At 32.8% G+C, this 24,004-nt stretch overlaps 2 protein-coding genes across 4 annotated transcripts in view; both read right to left on the bottom strand.

The window, feature by feature from the left end:
• The window catches only part of LOC124531268 (inactive dipeptidyl peptidase 10), a 121,585-nt gene extending 104,730 nt beyond the window's left edge, over positions 1-16,855 (bottom strand). For 2 of the 3 annotated variants that reach the window (XM_047105777.1, XM_047105779.1), the window contains exons 1-2: positions 16,578-16,842; positions 9,573-9,842 (exon numbers count right to left, since the gene is read on the bottom strand). The gene's annotated coding sequence lies outside the window, so the exon portion shown is untranslated. Of the gene's footprint in view, positions 1-9,572; positions 9,843-16,577 lie in introns of all 3 variants that reach the window. The other variant, XM_047105778.1, reaches the window with a different exon arrangement.
• Positions 16,856-22,002: 5,147 nt separating this feature from the next.
• On the bottom strand, positions 22,003-23,971 carry LOC124531269 (protein anon-37Cs-like). Its single transcript, XM_047105780.1, has 3 exons — positions 23,848-23,971; positions 23,566-23,772; positions 22,003-23,416 (listed from the first exon to the last, which is right to left on the bottom strand). The coding sequence occupies exons 1-3, from the start codon at positions 23,910-23,912 to the stop codon at positions 22,069-22,071; spliced, it is 1,620 nt and encodes a 539-aa protein (XP_046961736.1). The 5' UTR covers positions 23,913-23,971; the 3' UTR covers positions 22,003-22,068.
• Between the last annotated feature and the right edge of the window lie 33 nt (positions 23,972-24,004).

Below are 24,004 nucleotides of genomic sequence, written 5' to 3'. Positions count from 1 at the left end.
TCTTTATAAAAAAACACTGATTTGTTTATTATCATCTGATAGACGGAAACGGCTGTTTCATTTGGCATCCTATTCCGTTGTTTACAGGTAAATTTTAAAACTAGATCTTTAAAGTAAATATTATAACGATATATCTTCGATTTGATTTGTACAAATGTCGTCAATACGTAAGTTCGCACGTATTCGTTCGCCGATAACTTTTAACTACTAAGACAAACTTTTTAAGCCGATTTGTGCTTATAACGATATAACGAGCTCTTGAAAAAAGAGTCTACATGATTTCGTCACACTGTAATTAATCGATTTTTATATAAATTAATTAATTTTATTAATATATTTAGATAAAATTAAAACAATATGAAAACTAATTCATTATCAACTAAATAATCTAATGCATAAGTTTTATGACATTTAATTGATACTTGTATCTATAAATATATTTTCAAGTAAATAAAATATAAAAACATGTAGTAAAGTTCAATCGCGATTAAAATCTGTGGTATGTCATAGTGAGCTCGTTAATATTTTTAAATCTCTTCTTTGCTATCATAAAGATGGGCTCTATGACGTAATCAATAGATATCGCAACTCAGCACTATCTCTTCTTGAGCCGAGCTTCAATGAGTGCTTTAAGCTTCGTGTTATATTTATAATTTATCTAATATAAAAATATTATATTATTAAAGTATATATTATTTGACGTTTTGCTTAAAATAGATCAGGTGTTCTGAGAACTAATGATCTCACGTCAGTAGGCTGTGTACGGAACGACAAGCTTTGAGGCGACCGGAAATTTTCACAGATTCCATTTATTCCAGAATAGAATAGCAATATAGCAAGTTTTAATTTTATATATTATCAAAAACATTTATTGTAATTTGTTGGAAATCATCAGAGTAGTGTAAAATATATTTACTAAGAAACAAACAATATTATCGGTTACACACACACTAGGTACCACTCAATCAACGACGGTTTTGTGTTGAATTTTTGTGTCACGAAATTGGCAAAGATTATTAATGTGAGACAATCAATCAAAAACTATAATTAAACTAAATTAAATTATACATATTAATATACATTTTAAATTTACTGGTACAATAAAAAGTAATCTTATATAATATATAAGATAACATTCAAAACCGTCGGAAGACGCTATCTACCATGAATGGAGTACATAGCTGACAACTTATGTCTATTATTAAAGCTTCTCAAAAAAGCACTTCTTCTATAAATTTTATGTATATTGGTTTACTAAGAATCCTCATTTAGCGATCTATATATGTATACATATAAATCTCTATAGCCCTTGGTCGAGTTATGTAGCTTGAAAACGACTCGATTCCGTTAAACATAACATAAAAATGCACGGATGTAATTTTAGTCATTTACATGGCTTTTCTAATTGAGATTGTGATCCAAAAATTTATCGGTGTTTTAAAAAAAAAAATAGTATGAATATTCTTAGCTAAGACAGGATAACGTCTGTCAGTACAGCTAGTTTATTAATAAACTCCGAATCTTAAAAAAAAATCAAATTTCGCGTCTAATCTAATTGTGTAGTGCACAATATAACAAGATTCATCTATTTGTATTGTATTTAAAGTACTTCACGACGTTTTTAAAGTACAATCACAATGTTGGAAGCATTTAAGTGTGTCAGTTAAACGGAGAAGTCTTGACTCAGTACAAAATGCGCTTTGAAAATGTTTTTATCCTCCGCTTTTGTACGTTAGAAACCGATTTCAACGTCATATCTGACGTATCCAATAAGCTATGGAAAGGCAAATGTTCGTCAGATTGACTTCTTTCGCATTGCTTTATCTTCAAAATGAAAATTCGATCTAAATTGAGCCGAAAGCTGGTTGGAAGCCATGCTCATATTTGCTCACGTCCGTGCCGCACTGTGAATGTATGGGATACGGGCCAAGTTATATCGCTCGGGATTCTAAAAGAAAACGTGAGTACTCTTCTTTAAGTATTTCCTTTAATGTTCGATTTGTCACGAAGACATTTTAATGGATTTAAAATATATATACTATTAGTAATATGATAAATATAAATGATTTCTTCGTTTGTTTGAAATCACGCAGTAAGCATTAATCAGTTGGAAGTAACCGTTTCATCATTATAATTTATTGTTGAGAATTGATCATTGACTAAATATTATTCTCGTAAATTTCCTTCAGACGAGGTGACCGAATGTATGGAATGAATGAATCTAAATCTGAGGTCAAGAGTTTTTATGAAATAAATAGCTAAAGTAGCGTGGTGGACCTTCTAAGCCTTATTTTTAAGAAAAGTTAATTATGATCTGCTGCGTTATTATGATACCTTCTTAAGTTGTACTTGTTAAAGGTTATTGTTAATATTATTTTTCAGTGTTTTCACAGGTAAATAATAATATGATTATTTTGATAATTTATCACAATAATCATTAAAAAAAGGCCAAGTATATAGTACAAGATATATTTATAAGTCGAAAACTATATTTCATATTACGTAAGAGAACATGGCGTTAAAAAACACGTCCGACATTTCGTACGTACGAACTAAATGATGACAAGACTTAGATTTTTGCTGGAAAGCGTCGTTAATCATTTAAAACTCAACGTTTTTAAAGCATGAAACATATTTCTTGATATTAAAATATAGGTTACGTATTCCTGTGTCATTTGAATCGAAGTACAACGAAATAGATGAGAAATATTTTCAACAGGGAACTCGTGGGTTTCCGAAGCTACATAATATATTCCGCGTGCTTTGACATCGGATCAAAACGATAGGCTGAGGGAATTCAACACTGTAACAAACAGTCCCATATCTTCGATTCGCATCGATTTGATCCCGAACGTTTCAAAGCACGCGTTACACAAGTGTACACGCTGCTTTATTTTTATGTTGTCTTTACAAACATTCTTCTTTGTTCTGAATAAAATAGGTGCATTATGCACGCTTTCGCTTCGTTGTGTAAACTACGAGTTGCGGAAAAGAAAAATCTTAAATTCTGGTGCTCTGAATATATTGTTATGGTAACATCATTGCAGATGTTCCCGCTGTGTTTCTTGTTACAGCATATCGTGATAAGTATTTTCGGATTTTTCGCATCTGTACGATTATTTTGTTTTGAAGAAAATTATTGTTAAAAAAGTTTGAATTACAAATGCTGTATATTATTAGATCTGAGCTCATTTTTGTATTGGTGAGTTTAAATTAAAAAAAAAACAACAGTATTTATTTCGAATGAGGTGTTTTTAAAATACGATTAGATTTAGATCGTTTTGTGCTCAAAGCATTTCGAGGACGTGACATACATATAAGTGAGCAATTTCAGGCGGAGAGTCACAGGAAACAAGGAGCGCTAATATCGGTAAAGGCTACGAGTGTGTTTAAACACGCAACAAATTCTGATAAACTTCATGAAAAGTAATAGCGACGTATATAATAGAAATTATGTTTAATTTCCTGTTTTTGATTGAAGCCCTTACCGTTATTTCCACACAAAACAACTTCCGTAGCAACATTTATGTTATAAAAAGCGAGCTGGGGTTAGAAAACGTGATCTCAGGCCAGTGTTGCGGGTTCAAACCCAGACAAACACTACTTAACCGTCGTATGCCTAATTTGAGAATAAAAATCTTAGCAATTGGTAGACTTGCGTGTATCAGTAATACCCTTATATACAACAACAACAACAGCCTGTAAATTCCCACTGCAGGGCTAAAGGCCTCTCCCTTTGAGGAGAAGATTTGGAACATATTCCACCACGCTGTTCCAATGCGGGTTGGTGGAATACACATGTGGTAGAATTTCTATGAAATTTGTCACATACAGGTTTCCTCACGATGTTTTCCTTCACCGCTGAGCACGTGATGAATTATAAAGACAAATTAAGCATATGAAACAGCGGTGCTTGCCTGGGTTTGAACCCGCAATCATCGGTTAAGATGCACGCGTTCTAACCACTGGGCCATCTCGACTCTAAATACCCTTATACAGGTATGTATATATTTGTCTGCAAAATCCAAAACTTCTCCTTAAAAAGGACATTTACAAGCTGATATTTTCCTTTCTGTTTATATAAATATATTAATGTAGTAGAATTAATGCATCTGCAAATAAAAGGCGTATATTTTTCTATACATAAGTCAACGATGTAAACATACCCTAATTGATAAAAGAGTCTGCCAGGTTACTACAATAATAGCGCCAAACAACTTTCGCTTTTATATGTTGTTTACGAGTTTGTAAATTTTTAATGAATCATAAACTTTCATACATAAGCAACGTAAATCTTTTGAAAAATTAAATCCGTTTCAAAGATAAAATCTAAGGTTATAAAAAATGCACTAAATAGTAAAGAAATAACTGAATTGCATTTTTATTCAGTGTTTTTATTACAGGAATCGGTGCCAAGACCAAGGTATTCTCAATGATGTTCCACTTATCAATTTTATTTATTAGTAGTACACAATATAATCATAATTAAATGTTTACAAATTGTATGTTTAAACAATAACGATGACAGCTTACGAGGTGCTAACATAATAAACATAAGTATTTATCTTTACTATCTGAAAAACGATAATTATTGTCAAAATATAATGTATGGGATCTAGGGACTTGCCATAATAGAAAGTTTGAACCATTTATATTTATATAGCATCACGTGAACAACCGGTGAATTAACCTTAAAAAAAATAGTCTAGCATTACAAAGCTCATTTGTTTTTCTTTATTTAACGTTGCAGTTTGGGATACGATGATGATGACAAAATCATAATTATGTTAGGTGGTTTGCCAACCAATATTTTCCTATTGCTCGAGTTATATTCTCGATTTTCAAAAACAAAAATTCAGAGAAGTATTATATGATAGTTAGATCTCAGATCACAGCTTGGCAACACATGTGCACATCGATCAACATATTATATAACATATAATCATTGTCATTAACAAATTAGACAGTATATGTAAATACATATTTCAAGCTGTTAAAGTGACTATTGTCACTTTGGGTTTTTTTGTCTGTGACATTTCGTTTAAAATATTCTGTAGTTTTTTAATTTTTCTTTAAATAAAAAGGCAATATAAATATGTGGATTGTAGCTTTTTGGATATTACACGTACTCGTTTATGCAAGCAATCTCCAATTGAGAATATAACAAGATTAATTGTAAATAAAATCTTTAACATATTAAAAATAGTGCAATAAAGAGCGACAAAGATGAATAAATAAAATGAAATCAGTTAATGTTTATTGGTTAATTTATTAATCAGTATAAAGAGCGAATGTTTTATATCGGTTTTAACGCGAACTGTTGATTTCTCGTTCGTCAATGTTCGCATCGCATCCATGACCGAATTGCCGGCATTTACCAGCGATTAAATTGTCGACACGATGTCATATACTTCAACGATATTGGTATGACAGTACCGCTCGTACTGTCTATCGGAAAACTGTTTATGAGGTATCCGAAAATTTGATTCTTTCCGAATTTTTTTTATGTAAATTGAATGTAGCAGTAGTTAAAGTAATAGGATAATATTTGTTTGATGGTACTTCATTATAATTTTCACATTTTTTTAGTGAAACATTACTTTGTACAAACGCTATAAGAACAGGATATAATGCAGTTAGGTGAAGGATATAATGAACGTTTTATGTGATATTAATTTCGATATAAAAAATCATTTTCATGACGTACGCTTATGCGATTTTAACTTAATAGTACTCAGCAAATTATGACATTAAAAAAAAAACATAAAAGTTTTCGAAGACTATTAATAACTTTAGATCCCATTCCTTATTTCAATTAAACATATTCAACGTTAATTGTAGCAATTAATTAAACGAGAGTATTGCCTAATGACGAACATTTGTTCTAGTTAGCACCTGGTGACTTCTCGGCAATCAATATTAGCAATCGAATTCTATCAGAATTACTGCAGTTTACCAACGATTAATGACGATAATTTAGCACAGCGGTCACTGCAACTACCTTCAGCTTCTGAGGTCGTTAGATCAATTCCCGTCTGAGTTAAATATATTGCACTTGTCCTCTGTGTATCCCCAGACTCAATTCTATACGACCCAATGTAATCGATGCAATTAATAGCAATGACATACAAATTTGCTTAATGATTTCAAGTGTGACGTCTCAAATGTCCTATGCACAATCTTGGACTACTACAGGCTCAAACTTGATTCCTGAGCATCACATGACCTACCAAATTACATGTTTCGGGCGTAATTAAAACGAATCAATTAATTCAGATAATACAGATAATATTTTGAAAAAACATCACTGATCCCAATGAAAGTAGCTAAAGCACTTGTGTTATGGAAGATCAGAAGTAACGACGGTACCACAAACTCTCAGACCCAAGTCAACATAGAAAATTAATGATAATCTACATCGACTCCGCCGGGAATAGAACCCGGGACCTCGAAGTGGCGTACCCATGAAAGCCGGCGTACACACCATTCAACCACGGAGGTCGTGTATTATAATTTCATAATGCTCTGCAAAATAAATTCTTGACTTATGACTAAACTGTGAAGCAGTCAACTTTATACAAAAAAATTAAAATACGTTTTATAAATACAAACGGATTAAGAAATCGATAGATAACTGTTATTATTCGAATAGGAGATATTTTACGTAATAGTAGCTCGATTTTGGAATTTTAGGATTTATGTCTATACCTCGTAAAGCCGTTAGTCGTAAGCCTGAAATTTTTGCGGTCGAATCGTATTTTCCATCCATTAGGATTATGTATAAATACGAAGTGCAGGTCAGTTTTCCCACATTTATGCACTAAAATGTCAATAGCGCAGTGGTTTCCCGGTCGTAAATGACTATCTTGGCCGAAACTACTCAGATTTAAATACCAAAATCCATTTCATAATTGTGAATTATTTAATTTTCCACTTAATAATTGATTTTATTTTAATCTTCTGACTTATAGTCTTAAGTGCTAAATAATTGAGAACCTATCTTTGATAGTTATTTTTGCCAGATTTTCTGTATTTCATTTGGTGTAAAAGCAGCTTTAAGATCAGTACAACAATATGAGCAATTGGCCGTCCCATCAGATGCAATCAAATAGGTAATTAACTGCAGTTTTCTTCCGTGAATCTTACTCACTATTAACAAGCGTTATCGAAATTGCCTGATCGCGGATGATCGCGATGCCGATGTAACTGATCCATCGGCTTAATTACACTTGTGTATTTGTATAATGAGGTTCAACTGAATAAGGTTTTATATTTACGATTCCATGGTATAATTTATGTTTTACGCTTTACTGAATAAAATATAGTACGACACTAATAGGGTTATGTTTACTAAAAAAGTAAAAAAACTTTAAACAATGTGCTTGGAGTATTTTGTTTGTACAACGTTAAGTGTTTTCTTGCCAACCTGTTAACTAGTATTAGAGGTAAATAACTCGATTTTATTGAAAAAATATTTATTACTGTTTAGTATTCAGAAAATTTAAAATTGATTTCCCCTAAGCGTGTTAAATGGGAAAAAAAATATACTAGAAGTTTGTATAATAAATCGTCCTTTTTATGTTATTAATATGATAATTACAATGTTGAAACTTCTGGTTTAAATAAAATAGTTAAATATGCTTATGTTTCTAATGTGACGTCGTTAGTAAAAAAAATCGTTAGTATATTTATTATCAGTATTGCATCCGGGCGAAGCCGGGGCGCGTCGCCAGTCGTTAATAAGACGTAATAACTGCTCGTGACATATGTAAACAGTGACAAAATTAATATAATTAACATCCGCGAAGGCCACGGCAAATGTCGCGACGGTTGGAGTGACGCCAGAGTATTAATAGAGGACTTTAATATTAATGCGATACATCAGACAATCGAGGAAGAGACACTGTTTACGTTATGTAAGACGAATACCATTGAAATTATTGAAAAGTTTATGTTCATAGCTCGAATGGTCGACAAGAGTTCTTAAAACAAAAAAATGCCCTACGAATTTTATCAACTGACCGTTATTAATTGTATTCAAAGATGTCTGAATTAAACGAATAAAATAAATTATACAATTATTTTCAATATTTTAAGTTAAACACATACATATGTGTAAAATATCGTGTGTATATGTAAGCCAGACCTCTGAAACGATTGGGCCAATTGAATTAGAATTTTGTAAAGGTACTCCTTTTACAGCTTAGACGCTCATTAAAAAAGTACTTTTGTAAATTTCAAGGGATAGGGGTAACTTTGTCAATTTTACCCTTTCGAAGTCGGGTTGACAACTAGTTTATTTACCAATCGTTAGGGTTCAACCTGTGCATTTACTCTGCGATGTAAACTTGTCAAATAAGCAGTATCGATATTATCTATCTAGCCTCAAGGATTGTTAACAACCAAATTTGACGTAATTGGCTTTCTCGCTTAACTTCTTACACTGACTTCTAATACCTGATATCACCATCTCTGTTCAAATGTTTTCGGAATAAACTTCTTTAACGCGGCTTACCTACAGCAGAGTGCGCTAAAAGCTTTATGACACCCTCCCCAAAGATCGTCCTTACTCTTATACTGTCTCTTTCTTAAATCATCATATACTGTTCAATTAATATTTTACATTCCTTTTTAGTGTCAACTCTTGCGGTTTTTTTTTTAAATCTTGCTATTTACAAATTCTTAAAAAGTTGTAAATGTATTCCAATGTATCTATTATTTTATAAATACAATTTAATATGGTATATAATCATCTTCGTTCCAACAGGATTACCACATATCCGTTTTTTTTTTTATTTATATTACAAATTATAACATATTATTTTATTACTGTATGAAAATAGATTAAAAACCTACTTCTTTACATGATGTCAGAGATATAGAATAATTCTTCAGAAATAAAACTCGAAACTCATTACAGATCACGATAGTGAAATGTCAGAAAGTGTTATGCGACTGACTATAGCAATTACAACGTACAAAGGACACACGCGTCGAAACAGCGTGTCACTGTAAGTCGGTTTTCAACATTTCACGAGTGAGATACAAAGGGAAGTTCTTAAAGAATAGCGCGGTTGGTAAGAGCGGAGAGCATTCCGCATCCTGCTATTTCGTTAAATCTTAAATATCTTTAAGTTTTTCATTTTAGTCAGAGGGAACGTAACGTGATTATTGTCAGTCACAAAAACTTAATTTAGTTATAAAACTAAAGTTGTGACATAACGATGATTAAATAAATTCATTAATTATTTAAGTACTTAAATGAAATTTATAGAAAAATTAAAATTATAAAAATAAGTAAGCATAACAAATGTATCAAAAAAGGTTCCGCGATATAGACTCTATTCATAAATATTTATTTTTAATTTATTCTGAATTTTTATTTTGTTTTTTTTTTTTTTTTATGGAATTGACGGCGGCGGCCAGTATGTTCACCTGATGGAAAGAGACTAACACCGCCCATCGATATCTATAATACGAAGGGGTTTGCGAGTACGTTGCCGGCCTTTAAATATACTTTCGATTTCTAATACGTATTTGATAAATTAAAAGAAAATATGAAGTTAACTTACCTTTATAACATCGTTGTATGTTGTTCTGTCTTGTTCATATACACTGTGCTGCTCTGACCAATATCTATTCTCAAATATATATTTAATACCGCACTTATAAAAAATACACTTGTGTTAAGTTGATGAATATTCTGTGATATACTGGCGAGGCACTTGAACGACAATTACATACGATTTAATAGCACTTGTTTAGCACTAGTATTAGTAATGTTTAAAGTCTTAATGCGATAACTTTTCTCTTGACCTCTACGCCTTTCAAGCATTCGGCATCTGTAACAAAAAAAGTTTTTTTTTTATATATATACTTTACTTAAACGTAGCAAACAATATATATACAATCTATGAAGTTAATTTTGATTAAAGTCATTATCAAAATATACTTTACAAGCACTTTTGAATCGTCATTTAACAACTATTTTAAGTGAAGCTACAACCGGTTCGGGAAGTAGATTCTACCGAGAAGAACCGGCAAGAAACTCAGTAGTTACTATTTTCCAACTATCTACTTCTAAAGTCGTATCGATTGATGAGTTGGAATTTCGTCGGGATCTAAATGAGTCTAGGAAATGGATGGCGAAACTTTTGAACGACTACTAACAAAACTCTCGATAATAGATTGTTTTGTTAAGTATCTTTCAATGTAACGACAAATACTAGATTCTAGCTTTTAGGTCTAACACTGTATAAGTTCGGAAGTATAAATAAGATGTGTAACAATAACATAAATAACAAAGACCGTGAACTTTTGAAACGTTATTAAAACCCCCAACGCCACATGGCATGGAAAGAAACGATAATAATTCGCAAAAAGGAATCTAATTATAGCAGTGACTGCTCACCCCCGAACCGAAATTTAACATTTCATACCCAGTATCCTGATTCTATTTATTTTTTTCTTGATAGTATCGGAAATCAATAAGGATTCTCTATTTTAACGCTGAACACGCTCCCGTAAAGATGCGGACGTGACGATGGCAATTTCGTCTAAAATATATATTGAAATCCACGATAATACCCTCGATATTCAGCAACAATTTTAATCTAAACAGTTTTCAATTGATTTTTACGAATCTTTTAAATAATGTGATAGAACGGACTGCATTTTTTTGTAAAACAAACATTGCGGTCAAGCGCGACATAATTGATACTGACTTTGCCCCGGTTTTACCCGCATTTCATTTATATTATATGCTAGATGTACATTAGATTTAAGTTTCTATTTTTGAAACATTCAATCGATCTTAATAAAATATTGACTGAATACTACCGCACCGCCCTACAATCATTTAATTATTACAGTGAGTACTGAAGTTACTTAAATATATGTTTTGGAGAATATTGTTTACTGGACAATCAGTTGTTCTCTTGTATTTTTCTAGTAAATATTAAAAACACGGTAAATTTGCCAGGATAAGATTATATTTTAATATATTCTGAAAATTGTGTGTTTTTGCTGTTGACTAAAGTCGCCCGTCTCAACCCTTGGGTGTCATAAGAGCCTTCGTCTAAGGGTTTTTTGGTGTTAAGCGCTTTTGTAAACACCATCAGCACCTTAGTGCCTCATTGACCCTTAATATGACCCATAATATGGCAACTCATAAGGTGGTAAGGATTCGAAACACAAGCAAAACCAATCCCAAGAAAGTGCGTAAGAAAATACAAGTAAAATCACTTTTGGAAAACGTTCAATACCATTTTCAAACCGACGTGCAAGATCTATACTATAGATTTTAATAATACGGTGACATCTTAAATTAACATGGTTATTTTTATTATTAAAGTTATTGAAATGAAATATCGAGCTCCACCGAACAAAAATAAAAAACATGGTAAATATCCCGAAATCAATAGCAGTGATTTCTATTGGAATTCATTTTATTGGGAATATTTTAAAAATGAAAATACAAATTCTTAATCATCAATCAATGAATCATCAAGTTTAATCAATTATTACATATATTTACGAACAATACTATAAAATGTTTCGACTTCTGCCTTGCCGTTTTTTTTTCTTAGTTGAGAAGAAGATAAATATTTTTAACTCGAAATTAGCGCAAGGTTCTTGCCCCTATTCTTCTATCTACTAGGCCATCTCGACTTCCGTTGGAAACAAATATATCTTAGAGCGTTACTCACGCAGGGTGTCACGAACCCCAAGGAAAGTGCGGGCATGTATAACAGGGTTGGCAATGTGTCTAAAATAATAACAACCGTATTCGAAATTCGAATTGTTATATGTCAAATAACATAAGCTAAAAAAAAGTTAATGTAACTAAATTTAATTTTATCATTCGTATCATCGTATGATAGCCGATAATCGATAACAAAACTATAACTCTATAAATAGTATAAAACAGTCGCTTTCTTTTTCTGTCTCTACCTTTCTTCTAATAAAATCAAATCGAATCAATTTTATTTAAGTAAACTTCACAATGAAGCCTTTTTGAATCGTCAATATTTAAACACTACCACGGTTTCGGAAAACAGCCAGCAAGAAGAAATGGCAAGAAATTAGCTTCTAAAATACTCAACGGATTTTGATACGGTTTTCAAAATGACTAAACTAATATAAGTTTTATTGAATGTACGCTTACATGACTGACGGTGACTTAATTAAAGTATATATACCAAAACAATGTACTAGAAAATTGTAGGTTTTAAAAAGGCGCACACAAAAATCTACAACAGCATGTGTCTATCTTCTACAGTACACTGATACCAAAATTTCATTGTGATTTCAGGTCTTAGTTAACTTTAAGATTTATAATAGATTTCGAATAAATACTTTATAATATATAAACATAAAATATACAAATGAGACATGTGCATCGATAAAACCGTTCACTAGAAAACTGCACAGTCGAATTAAATAGCAATAGACACATTTTGTTATATGTCTGACAATAACATTATTATTAATATTTCTTATTTATAAAATAAACTTTAGTAAATAAATAAACATATTAATTATTTTCTTTCTAAATACTTTTCTCCTTTTCTATATTAATAAATAGCACCCGTTTGAAGTCGGGCTACTTATTATTGTAATAAATCAAAATTAAAGGACCCTTTATAAATCATAACCGCAAGGACTGGTGACAAAAATACTAGAAGCATTTCCACATCGTATCGCAATTCCGACTCTCATGGCGTGAAATAAACCTCCTGTCACCATTGGACCCACAAGTCAGGGTTTTATATGTTTTAAAAGTACTTTTGTACAATTTCTCCGAGGTCAAAGTGTTTGAACTACTAAAAATAAACATACATATACCTATATGAATTGAAAAAAATATTGTTAATTTAAAATTTTCATTATTAATTCAAAATTTAAAATCAACTTACACTAAAAATATCTTGACACAATTATTATTTTTGTTTTAAGTTGTATTACCGCTATGTAATGGTTTGGAATAAAATATGACGTAAAATGATACATTTGACTTAGCTTTAAATTTTCATCTTATTGGACTATTATAAATGTTTAGTTTGGAATCCCTTTCAATTAACAAAATATTTTTAAAAAGATATTTATTAAAAGCCATACCCGTACAGTCCGATGTCTCTTGCAATATTTTTTACGCTCATCACGTTAACAAACATAATACATAGTAACTAAATATAAAAAAGTAAGTTTGATAAAATAATTATTTACGTTAATTATATAATTATTACCAGTGGATTATTCAGTAGATTCGTTGTTATCATTACTATCGAAGCTGATTAAAAAATCATAAGACTTATTGCCAAATGTGGGAAATAATACAAATAAAATTTTAAATGAAACTAATCTCATTCAATTTTATCAACTCATATAAATTCTAAGTTAATTTAAATGAAACGAGATTTTATAGTAATCAATATCTAAACATTGTCCTTACTTATTGATGGATAACGTTTAATCTACTAATAATTTCAAACAGATTCAAACTAGGTCTGGAAAGATCCGGTGAAAGGAATACCGACACATTTTTAATCTACATGATTGTTACCATTTTGAATAAGGAATATGAAATTACTAGTTAATAATTTAAGGAGATTGGTCATCAACCGAAAAAATCTATGTTTACCTTGGAGTTCAAGCTTGCTTCATACTAAAAATCATCAAATGCTTCCATAATTTTCCAGCGAAAAACAGACAAATTTACTTTGTGAGATATATATTAAAATAAATACTGATATAAAAAATAAATTTTAATTTGTGTCAATTCATATGCAAGTTTAATGTATCAATACTAAGTCTGAATAATAGCAAGAAACTAAAATAGGCTGCATTTTATATAAATTATTGTAATGCATAAATCGTAATAAATAATTGAATTATATTAATACATATACGATTCGACTTAAAATTCGTAAAAGTTAAGTTGGCTTAAAAACGAATGACATATTGAGCATATTAAATACGGATTATATTGTGGACCGCTATGAAAATGAAATGGAAAATATAATATCCATATAATAAATAAGGCTTTAGTTTAATTAATTAAAATAAACGTCACTTTAAAAATATGATAAAAACGTTAGTAATGTATGTATCCACGTGGCTATGATATTTCAATAAAACTATATATCTTTAAATAATAAAATAAAACTTTTACAACTCTACTAGCTTTTTCGTAACTTTGCATTTGACATTAATTAGATAACTTGGATCAAGTGAATTAAGATCAAGTCGATAATCTTCAATAGGCTAACCGCGGCGACATCGACAAGCCAGTGGCCAAGAGTTCTAACTAGCTCAGAAAGCCTTGAGAGCAATTAGGCGGAAAGAGGAAATTGCATCTCTTGGGGATAACTCACAAATTGCCCCAAACGTCAGCGAGATTCCAGCTGAAAAGACAATTTGCAGTTCCTATTAGTTTTCCGGGCCCCAAAGTTCAGAAATGTTATGACTTGTTCGCTAAAGCTCGATGTAAATAGTTATGCCTTTTTCTTACTTCTTTAGCGCAGTTACGTCGACTTATTGCAAAACGTGTTTCCGCGGTAGCTGAGCTTGACTGTAATTGGAAAATCGAAGCAATATATATATTCCGAACCGAGGAACGTTTCCCCAAATCTGTAAACTAACTAAAGCTTCGTGTGAAAAGGCCATTTTGAACTTAACGCGACCACGGCGTTGAAGATTGTTGTAACTAAACAAAGGCAACACGGAAATTACGAAAGCGTAGGGGAAATATCAGATTGTTTGTTTTAGTTGGACTATTAAAACACACGATCACCGATTGAGTTACGTTTTATGAGAATCAGTGGTTCTCTGGTGCCAGGCTTGCCGCGGCACAGGGAGGTGTTTTTATTGAAACAATTCCTTTATAAGTGGATAAAAATGTCATCGTTTGAAATACGAGTTTCAATTGTTATTTCGAATAAAACAAAAGCTACGGGAATGTAAATAAATAACCTGTAACTTTTTGGCAATGAAAATATACACAGTAAATTTCTTTAACTGCGATTTGTGGCTACTGTGTAATAAAATTTCTATACTTAAAGCCTTTCGATTGATCCTAACTATAAATTGATGATCTTCTATGTAAGGTATTATATATTTATGTAAATAAATGAGTTCTGACAGTTATTTTTAAATAAAGTGTATTTCAAAAAATTATGTTTATCCATACATATAATTTAGGGTAACCTATGACTTGAAATTCACTTATTAATACTGAAAAAAACATGACATATAAATATAAGTAGGCCTAAAATAATTACTATGAGTGTATTTTATTATTACAAATAAACAAATATAGTTTGCAGCTATCGAATACGCCGCAAGAGCTACTGCGCTGCGAGCTGTATCTAAAATATTTTTTAAGACGCAATATTTACAACACAGAACTAATACCATAATTCATTGTTTACACAACTTAAAAAGTAACACCCTTATTTGATATATAGATTGTTAAAATTATCAAAACGTGAAACTACATTATATAATAATATGATATTTTAAATGAAAATGCTCTTTATCTAAAATATGAGATGGAATGCTTTATATTCATTGATTCTAACATTCATAAAAGAGATTAAATTAAGAAAAATACTGTAATCCTATTTTAATTAAATATTTTTAACTTAAACGAATATTACAAATGGTATTCTTTATTTGGATGACGATTTTGTAACGCGACAATTTACTCACTAATTAAAACCTCTTTGGAGTAAATAATAATAATTATAACATACGTATTTCTATATTATAATACGATCGAATAAGACTCCACGTGGTCACAGGTATTAGCTGTGTAAATTAAGAGGTAAATGAATGGGCGTGTGATGATGCTGCCAAATATCGATCAAAATCGTATGACGAACGGCGTAGAATTGCTCTGATTATGATTGCTCAAATACATTAAAGCTCTATACATTTATTCGTCAGTTGCATTAATAAAGAACAATTCATAAAATCACTTATTTTTATGTAATACAAATGTTACCCATCCAAGTGTAATGTCTCCGTAAATTCCCTATTTTATTAGATTCGAGAATTACTTCTTATGGAACACTGTAACAGAAAATGTTACATAAATATATTAAGGCCTACGTTACTTGTTGAGACACGATCTTTGTAAATTAAGCATTTTGCGTACGTCTTGCAGATAAACTATGAATCGCTATCTTATGGGTATGACTCGGTAGATATTTAAATATGTCTTTACAATATATTCCCAATTTTCTAAACTATTTTCTTAATGTAGATGCGCGCGGTCGGTATTTGGCGTAAAGCCAGTATCTATTGCTCTTTTCTCTCATGACATCTTCTATGAGATAAAATATAACATGTTTTTTTATTATATACGTTATAAAGATATGTAGTATATATGTTGTATTACACCATTTCTCGCAAAAAAATTTACGTTATTACCTTTTGTCTAGTAATCAATACACACCTGATTTGAATATAACTTTCTGTTATAAAAGTAAAAGCGTCGTTTATGAGTACAACATTAAAGATTATCATGTTTTATATTTATATTTTTTAATAATTAATAACACGTGTATTCTTACCAGTACTTTAAAAAGTGAGCTTTTGCTTCCCTTTTTAAAAGAACCGATCCACCATTCCTAACAACACATGGGGTACGAGTCCAACCGAAATATTAGCAAGTCCCGTGAATTAGTGATATGATGAATGAAAAGTGCAAATACAAAAGTGGTCCAATGGACAGGGAGCACTATGGGAGTACAACGGCCCGTCATGTACCTGGTGGCGGTATCGCGAGCGCAATCCGCGATGCACAGAGCGCAGCGAGTGGGCGAGAGCGACCCGCGTCGGCCGCCTGCTGCGAGCGACTGCCGCCCGGGCCGCGCCGCCGCGCCGCGCGCCACGCACCGCCTGCACCGGCACCACCGCACCGCTGCACGCCGAGCTGCCCGGCCGAGACCACCTGCCACCGCTGCAGCTTCACGCACCCTACGAATATTGATGTTTTTTGCCAGGATTTGTGCGGAGCACAGGGTTCGCGGGGGTAGCACGCACCGCGTGTCGCGGGGGGCCGGTCCTGCGCGCTGCGTCACGCATCTGTCTCGACGATTTCTTGCGTGCTCCCGCAACCCGCCATCTGCAGAGACGCGTTTCGAGGCAAGCGCGCGCCGCCCGCCCATGTCACATTGCTACGATGTTAATGCCCTCCGTGTCACTCACTCTTGACTTTATCTTTGGATACAATACTCCAAAATATTTTTAAATGAGGTACTTGTCTTGATTCAAATATTTTTATTTAATTATTAAGAAGTAAATCTGCGAAACATAAAATAATAATTACCTCATTAAAAGGAATACGTTATGTTTCTTTAGCCTGTATATAAAAAAACTATTTAAGCAAGAGACATAATTAAATACTTGGATATAAGTACTAGAACAAATACTTAGAAGAATTGTTATATTTCTAGTAATCCGACACTGGATTGCTATCGATTACGACGCCGTATTGAAACTAATGATACAATGCAACCGAGACTAATCCCGAGAAAAATGCTGCTTGCTTTCTTTTATGTCACATACCGTAACCGAGAGCCATTTGAGACGAAGCTTCACTCGAAAATATTTTAGTCTACCTTTTGGTTAAATCGATTTCGTCTTTACTCACTTTGAACTTTCTTTTTATATGACCGATTTAATTAAAGTTCGTATAAAATGTGTTCTCTTTTTTTCGAGTAGACTTGTGGAAAGAATGATGATTGAATGATTAACGATAATAAAAACTAATAAACATTATAATATAACAGTCTATATCGACCCACTGCTGAGCTTAACCCTTCCCTCAGTGTTATAAGAAGGTTTAAAGCTAACTCTATCCCACATCTGGAAATGAAAGTCGGTGCATACACATGTTGCAGAGTTTTATTGAAATTAGATATATGCAGGTTTCTTAGCGATGTTTTCATTCACAACTGAGAAGAAGATGAATAATACATACAAAATAAAACATGGAAATAATGTGTGGTCCAACTGGGTTTGAACCCGCAATCATCGGTTAAAATAACCGCGTACTCATCCTCGTTTTATCTGAGGTACATAAATATTTACCAATTTAGATTAAACTGACAATTTTAATTAATTGTAAGTAAATACAGAATACATTTTATTCATGGTATGTTTTAATTACAAATAGATTAATCCTGTTTATCGCTACTGCTTATAAATAGTTCAATGTACAAAGCTGATGTAATCTAATACTTGTAATAGTGTACGGGATGATGAGATCCGTAGTTTTCCCGAAGTGATACATCGAGCATTCCTCGGTAAATAAGATAAATAAAGCTGGATCATTTTCTACATATCAGGATATTTTTGGAATTCCCAAATAATTGTGAACACTTTTTTTATTTATATAAGCAGGTGAATGGACTAAAAAATGACCTGACGGTCACCACTGTTTATAGATACTGGTAAGAAATATTGACCAATCCTCATCGCGTTTATCCACTGGGCACTAAGATGTTATGTCCCTTGTGCGTATAATAACACTGGCTTACCATCCAAACCTGAAACAACAATACTATGTGACTATAACCTACCAAAACGCTACCACCAAGTAGAAAAAAGCTTAACGTAATATAAATAATATTCGAAGTTAGAGTGTATTTAGACAAATCAATATTTGAAGTATTGTACAAAATAGCCGTATATAGTCGTCGTAACACGAGGAAAATTTGGTCGCAGTGAAAATCTAAACAGCGGAACTGTACTCTCAACATTGACTTCTACCGCGCTGAGAATATTTATGGAATAATTATTCTCGATTTTATTTTAAAAGAAAATAACAGAAATAACAGTTATTTCGTTTTCATTCCTAAGCATGTTTTCATGGAAAGTTTTAGGCGTAAATTTTCATTAACTTAGTAAGTATAGTGTTAGTGGACTATAGATTTATCATCGAGGGAGAAGCCAAACCATGCTTTATTCGGTTCACTTGCCGACATTTCGGCGCCTTAGTCGAGCGCCAGACAAACTCATTGCCAGCAAAGAGAATTTTAGTCGCTTTGTTTAAAATGCAATAATGCGCAACTAAACGAGTGCCAGTTCCCAGTTCTTTGGTAATGAGAGGAAATATCACACCTTGTAATTTTGTTACGATGTAAGTAAGAAATAAAACTAAACGGTAATTCAAGTAACATGCCCAAAACGTAACTGCCATAGAATTAATACCTGCTCGTACCTCAAATTTATTGTACGTTCACACGCATAACTAAAAGTATGGCATGAGTTTAGGAAATAAATACGCGACATGGCTATTAAAATAAAATGGTCTTATGCTCATGGAAGCATGTATAGATTCAAGGACAATTATAAGATCTTATACATCCACTTGTCAATAAATGCGACTGTTCTCTTCTGACCCAATTTATCACCCGCAAAGCCATGCGTTGGCTCCAATGTCCAAGTTTTAAACATTGGCTTATTTTTAATTTTTTTTCATACAATGCCACGAAAGCACTTTGAAATTGGGGTTAAGTTGGATGGCACCACGATAGCTATTAAATTATAATAAGCAAATGTTGAACGTTTGTGAATTTTATTATGTAGATTTTTATTTATATCTTGTGAAATTGTATGGCATAATTCTTTACATATTTTTACGTGATAGTAGTGAGAACTATTTTGATAAGAAATGAAAATAATAACTGAAGATTTAATATTGTTAAACTAGGTCAAATATCTCTTTATTATTAAAAGAGTTTGGAGCTTATCAATTAATAATAATAAAAACCCAAGGAAATGTGTACATGTTTTCTCTTTAAAAACACATTCTGTTATGCTATTTAAAATTAGCGATTATGAGGCTTTTGCCATAAGTTTATTTTCTTCGTAAATAAAAAATCTGCCCTTTAATCACTGTAATTTCATTATAATATAATTAATCCATTATGTTTCTGGACATTTGTGTGCTATAACAGTTTGTGACTACATGCCAAACATCAATACTAAACATAACACCAAGTTCCGTAACAAGTATCAAAATTTGACTAAAACTTAGTCCAACTCAATAACCAGGGGGGGTCCCAGTACCCTGGGAATCCCCCCTAGCTGTTGGAGGCCCGTATAGACGGGCCGACCGTCAGGGCGTCACGGTAGCATGCGTAAGCGATCCCGTGGCGTCCGCCGAAAGACGGAGAGAGTACCGCTGGTTTTTTTAGTGGGTAAACCCGGTATGCTTGTTCGCACTCGGCGTTCAGGGCTCCGGGGAATCCCACACACCCCCCCACTTTCCATCACGTGGGGGAAGCGCGTAATGCGTTTTTCCAGCGAGAAAAAAAAAAAGTCCAACTCAATAACGCAGCTATTAAGTTAGCTATTGCATATTTTACATCCAGTATTTTTAATTACTATATACATATATATTTTTTACGTATTTTAATGAATAATAAATAACTCCTAAGGAAATGTGGATGGAGATTTTGACTAAATAAATCCCATTCCATATATAAATTGCACAGTATTGAAACATGGCTTGGACGTTCCACAATCTACAAAGACAATAACTTAAAATTTGATATACGAAAATCTATCACGAGAGGATGAAAAGAAGGAATGCATGGAGTGATTATATACAAAGAGAGCGCTTGACCCTGTAGGGATGCTACAACTTCTTGCCGTTATCGAGCTCAAAGCGCTAACAATAACAATTATCAAAACTTATGTATACCTTTTTATTCATTTTTGATCGTTATAAAAAATAAAAGCCTTAAAGAGTACCTAATAAGTATACGAATAAAAATATTGTTTAGATAAAAATATGTAAAATAAGTACTTATTCCTATATTTTGCACAAAAAATTAATAAAGAATTTAAAAATCAATTGATTGATAAATATCGAAGCTGCGTGAGAAAAAGTTTGATATTTAAAGCCATTTGATTTTGATCTATTTTTCAGTTTGGCTTGTAGGTTTGAACGGTTCCAAACAATTCATCTAATCGGGTCTAAGTTTCAATGTTCTAAACGTCGTGTCGTGTCGCGGATCTCAATCACTTAATTCGGTCATAAGATATCATACACAAAAAATATTATCACATACAAAGCGACAACACGTACACACGGACGGACGTGAAGCCGTAAATAGACAGAATGGCTGGAATCTCCACAAAAACCCAATGACAACTCAATTTTTGAGATGATAATAATAACTTCTGTATATGAAACCAAAGAAGATCAATTTAACAATTAATATTTTATTAATTTAAACCATACAAGTGTGCATTGTTGAAAGGTTAATTGGCACTTTCTTGCTTTGTTATTAGCTCTAAGGTGATTTCGTAAGTACAAATAACCGTCGAGCAGATTAATTGCCGAGTATATTTTTCTGTAGATAACAAAGTGGAACAATAATTAAAAAACTAAATAAAATATTAAGAACTAATTTTTTTTAATTTAATTTAAGTTTCTTTGTTATAATTCGACGAAGGACTTCATTATATTCTACCATATCTTATAACTTTGTTATCCTGTCCTAGTAATCATATTAAAATTTGTACAACTAATACAACTATAGTTCAACACAAATTAGAAGTAGCATCGGAAAATGCAATGGGATGAAAATAAAATCGATTACTGCTGATTTACACAACCAATAGAAATAGCTCCTTATAGCGCCATTCGTCGCTATAGATTCACGCATCAGAGAATGCAAGTGCATGTAAATCGATGTGTCAAATTGACGAATATATTAGGTCACATGATATTACAAGTTATAACGTTTGTGCAAAGATCATATTTGCGTGCGAAATAAATATTGATAACTTGGGATAGCGTTCTCAATTCGGATATGATCGGTTTTACGAATTTTGCCGATGCGACATCTAAGTTGTGTCGTACTATACTATGCTATCCGAATCATAATAGTTCAAGACCAAGTTACGCAAAAATTCGTTCACAACAAGGTATCTGTTAGCTGTAACATAAGTGTAAGTTAAAAATAAGAAAGTTTATAAATACATAAAATATTTATTGTCACATGTCACTTGATTGTATTTTTCATAAAACAACAATATAAATCCTCATGACTTACAAGTTATCTTCTCTTTACTCATAGATTGTTCAGCCGGAAGTGGCGGGCCTTGAAATCGTACCGTCAGTTGTACAATTCTTTCTGCTTCTCGTATACCGCTTATTTTGGCTCCATCGACGGTCGCAAAGTGGCCAGCTACCGTTGCCTCCCCCGCAAATAAAAGAATTGGTGGAATTGGTTCACTAGGTCCAGGTAACGGACAAGCTAAGGCTCTCTGTGCTTCACCATTTGTACACTGACAAGAATATGAAAAAGCACCCAAGAAGTATGGATCGCTAGTCCAATGTGATCTCAATATGTTTGTAGGATAAGGCACATATTGATTTCCAGACGAGCTTCTTACGAGATCGGTGATACCTTGGGCTACATCCTTATCACAAAGTCCCTCCATCATTAATGCTTCCTTTCCTAAAACGAGTGCACTTATCACATGTTTACTTGTAGGTACCGCCTGTATTTTCCGCACACCGCGTGTCCAATCATTTCTGCATATTGTGCTATTAGGACTATATGTAAAATTTATATCTCCATTGTGCCAAAACCAAAAAGGTCTGCAGTACTCCAAATAAATTTTATTACAGTAACCAAATCCTAAACATCTCATTGCATCAATTTTCGATGCTGGAAGAGCTGGACAAAACATTTTTGCAGAATTAGCACCAAGGACTCCTATAGAAACGGTTACGATAACATAATCAGCCGGAAATTCTTCACCGTCGGTAGTACATACTGTTGCACGATATCCTGATTTTTGACTTGTACCCCAATAGACACAGTTAACTGGCTTGCAGTAGCGGATGGTACCTTCTGGTATTTGTCTTAATAAAGGTGCCAGTATACCTACCAAACCTAATGGAACGCGTACATCTCCACCAGGCATATTCATATAACACCCCGAATGATCGGCACATAACATCGCTGTATCATCATTGCATCGAGCTCGTAACATATGAGTGAGACCAAACATAATTTTGGCGGCATAATGTTGCTGTTCCACGGGATATTCATGTAGCTCCTGTTGAATGCGCAAACTCATAAAGTTTATTAAAGAGCCATGTTGCTTGTTTCCCCCGAGACAAAAAATGGTTGCTGCTTCTTCTTCTATTTGGCGAAATTTATAATAAGCTGTGATTGTGGGTGGCAATGCCATGTTTTCTGATACGACTTTTTTTAAGAGTCCTTTAGGTTGCTCTGCCCCGGGTACGCCAGGACGTGGTGGTGTCTCGGTAGCAGTCATTGAATAAATCGGGTGAGATGAAAAATTTTCTGGTTTGCCTTCTGCTCCTAATTCAGCTACTATGTCACCCAGCCAGCAAGAATGTATGCGACCACCGGGTCTAAAACAGAAATGTCACGATAGTTTGTTTTCCTTTAAATTTTTTCATTACTTTAAATTCTTTAAATAATTATAAGCCAATTAAGTGTTAGCATGAAAATAGAACGACTTTTGTAAACTGATTTGTAATTTAGAGCTACCTCTACATACCTCTCGTATGCTTCTAATATGACAATATTATTAATGCCACGTTCGGACAGTCTCGCCGCCGCAGACAGTCCAGCCACACCAGCTCCTATTATAACTACACGAGGTTCAGGAAAGCATTTATCAGGATCGCATGCATCTACGGCGCATATCCCGCGATCTTCCAAGTCTGGACCACAATCGTATGTTGGGGGAGTTTTGCCGGTCATTCTAGAGCGATAGTATACAAAAATTTATCAGATCAATTTTATACAGCTCAAAAAATTAAGTATTCGTATTATATACCTTCTTTTTAGTATCCTTTGCCATTGTATGAGCGATTTGAAATACTTTTCACGTATAATTTTCATATGGATTACTATAAATTTTCTTTGAAACTTCTATTGTCAACGTCACATGTGGACTGACTTATAGCAAAACGTTTGCCTTGCGATTCAGAGTT

Source organism: Vanessa cardui, chromosome 7 (assembly GCF_905220365.1).
Source record: "Vanessa cardui chromosome 7, ilVanCard2.1, whole genome shotgun sequence".
In the NCBI taxonomy this organism is placed as follows: domain Eukaryota; kingdom Metazoa; phylum Arthropoda; class Insecta; order Lepidoptera; family Nymphalidae; genus Vanessa; species Vanessa cardui.
The sequence above is the reverse complement of the archived record's forward strand: the minus strand, read 5'-3'. Positions and strand labels throughout refer to the sequence as shown.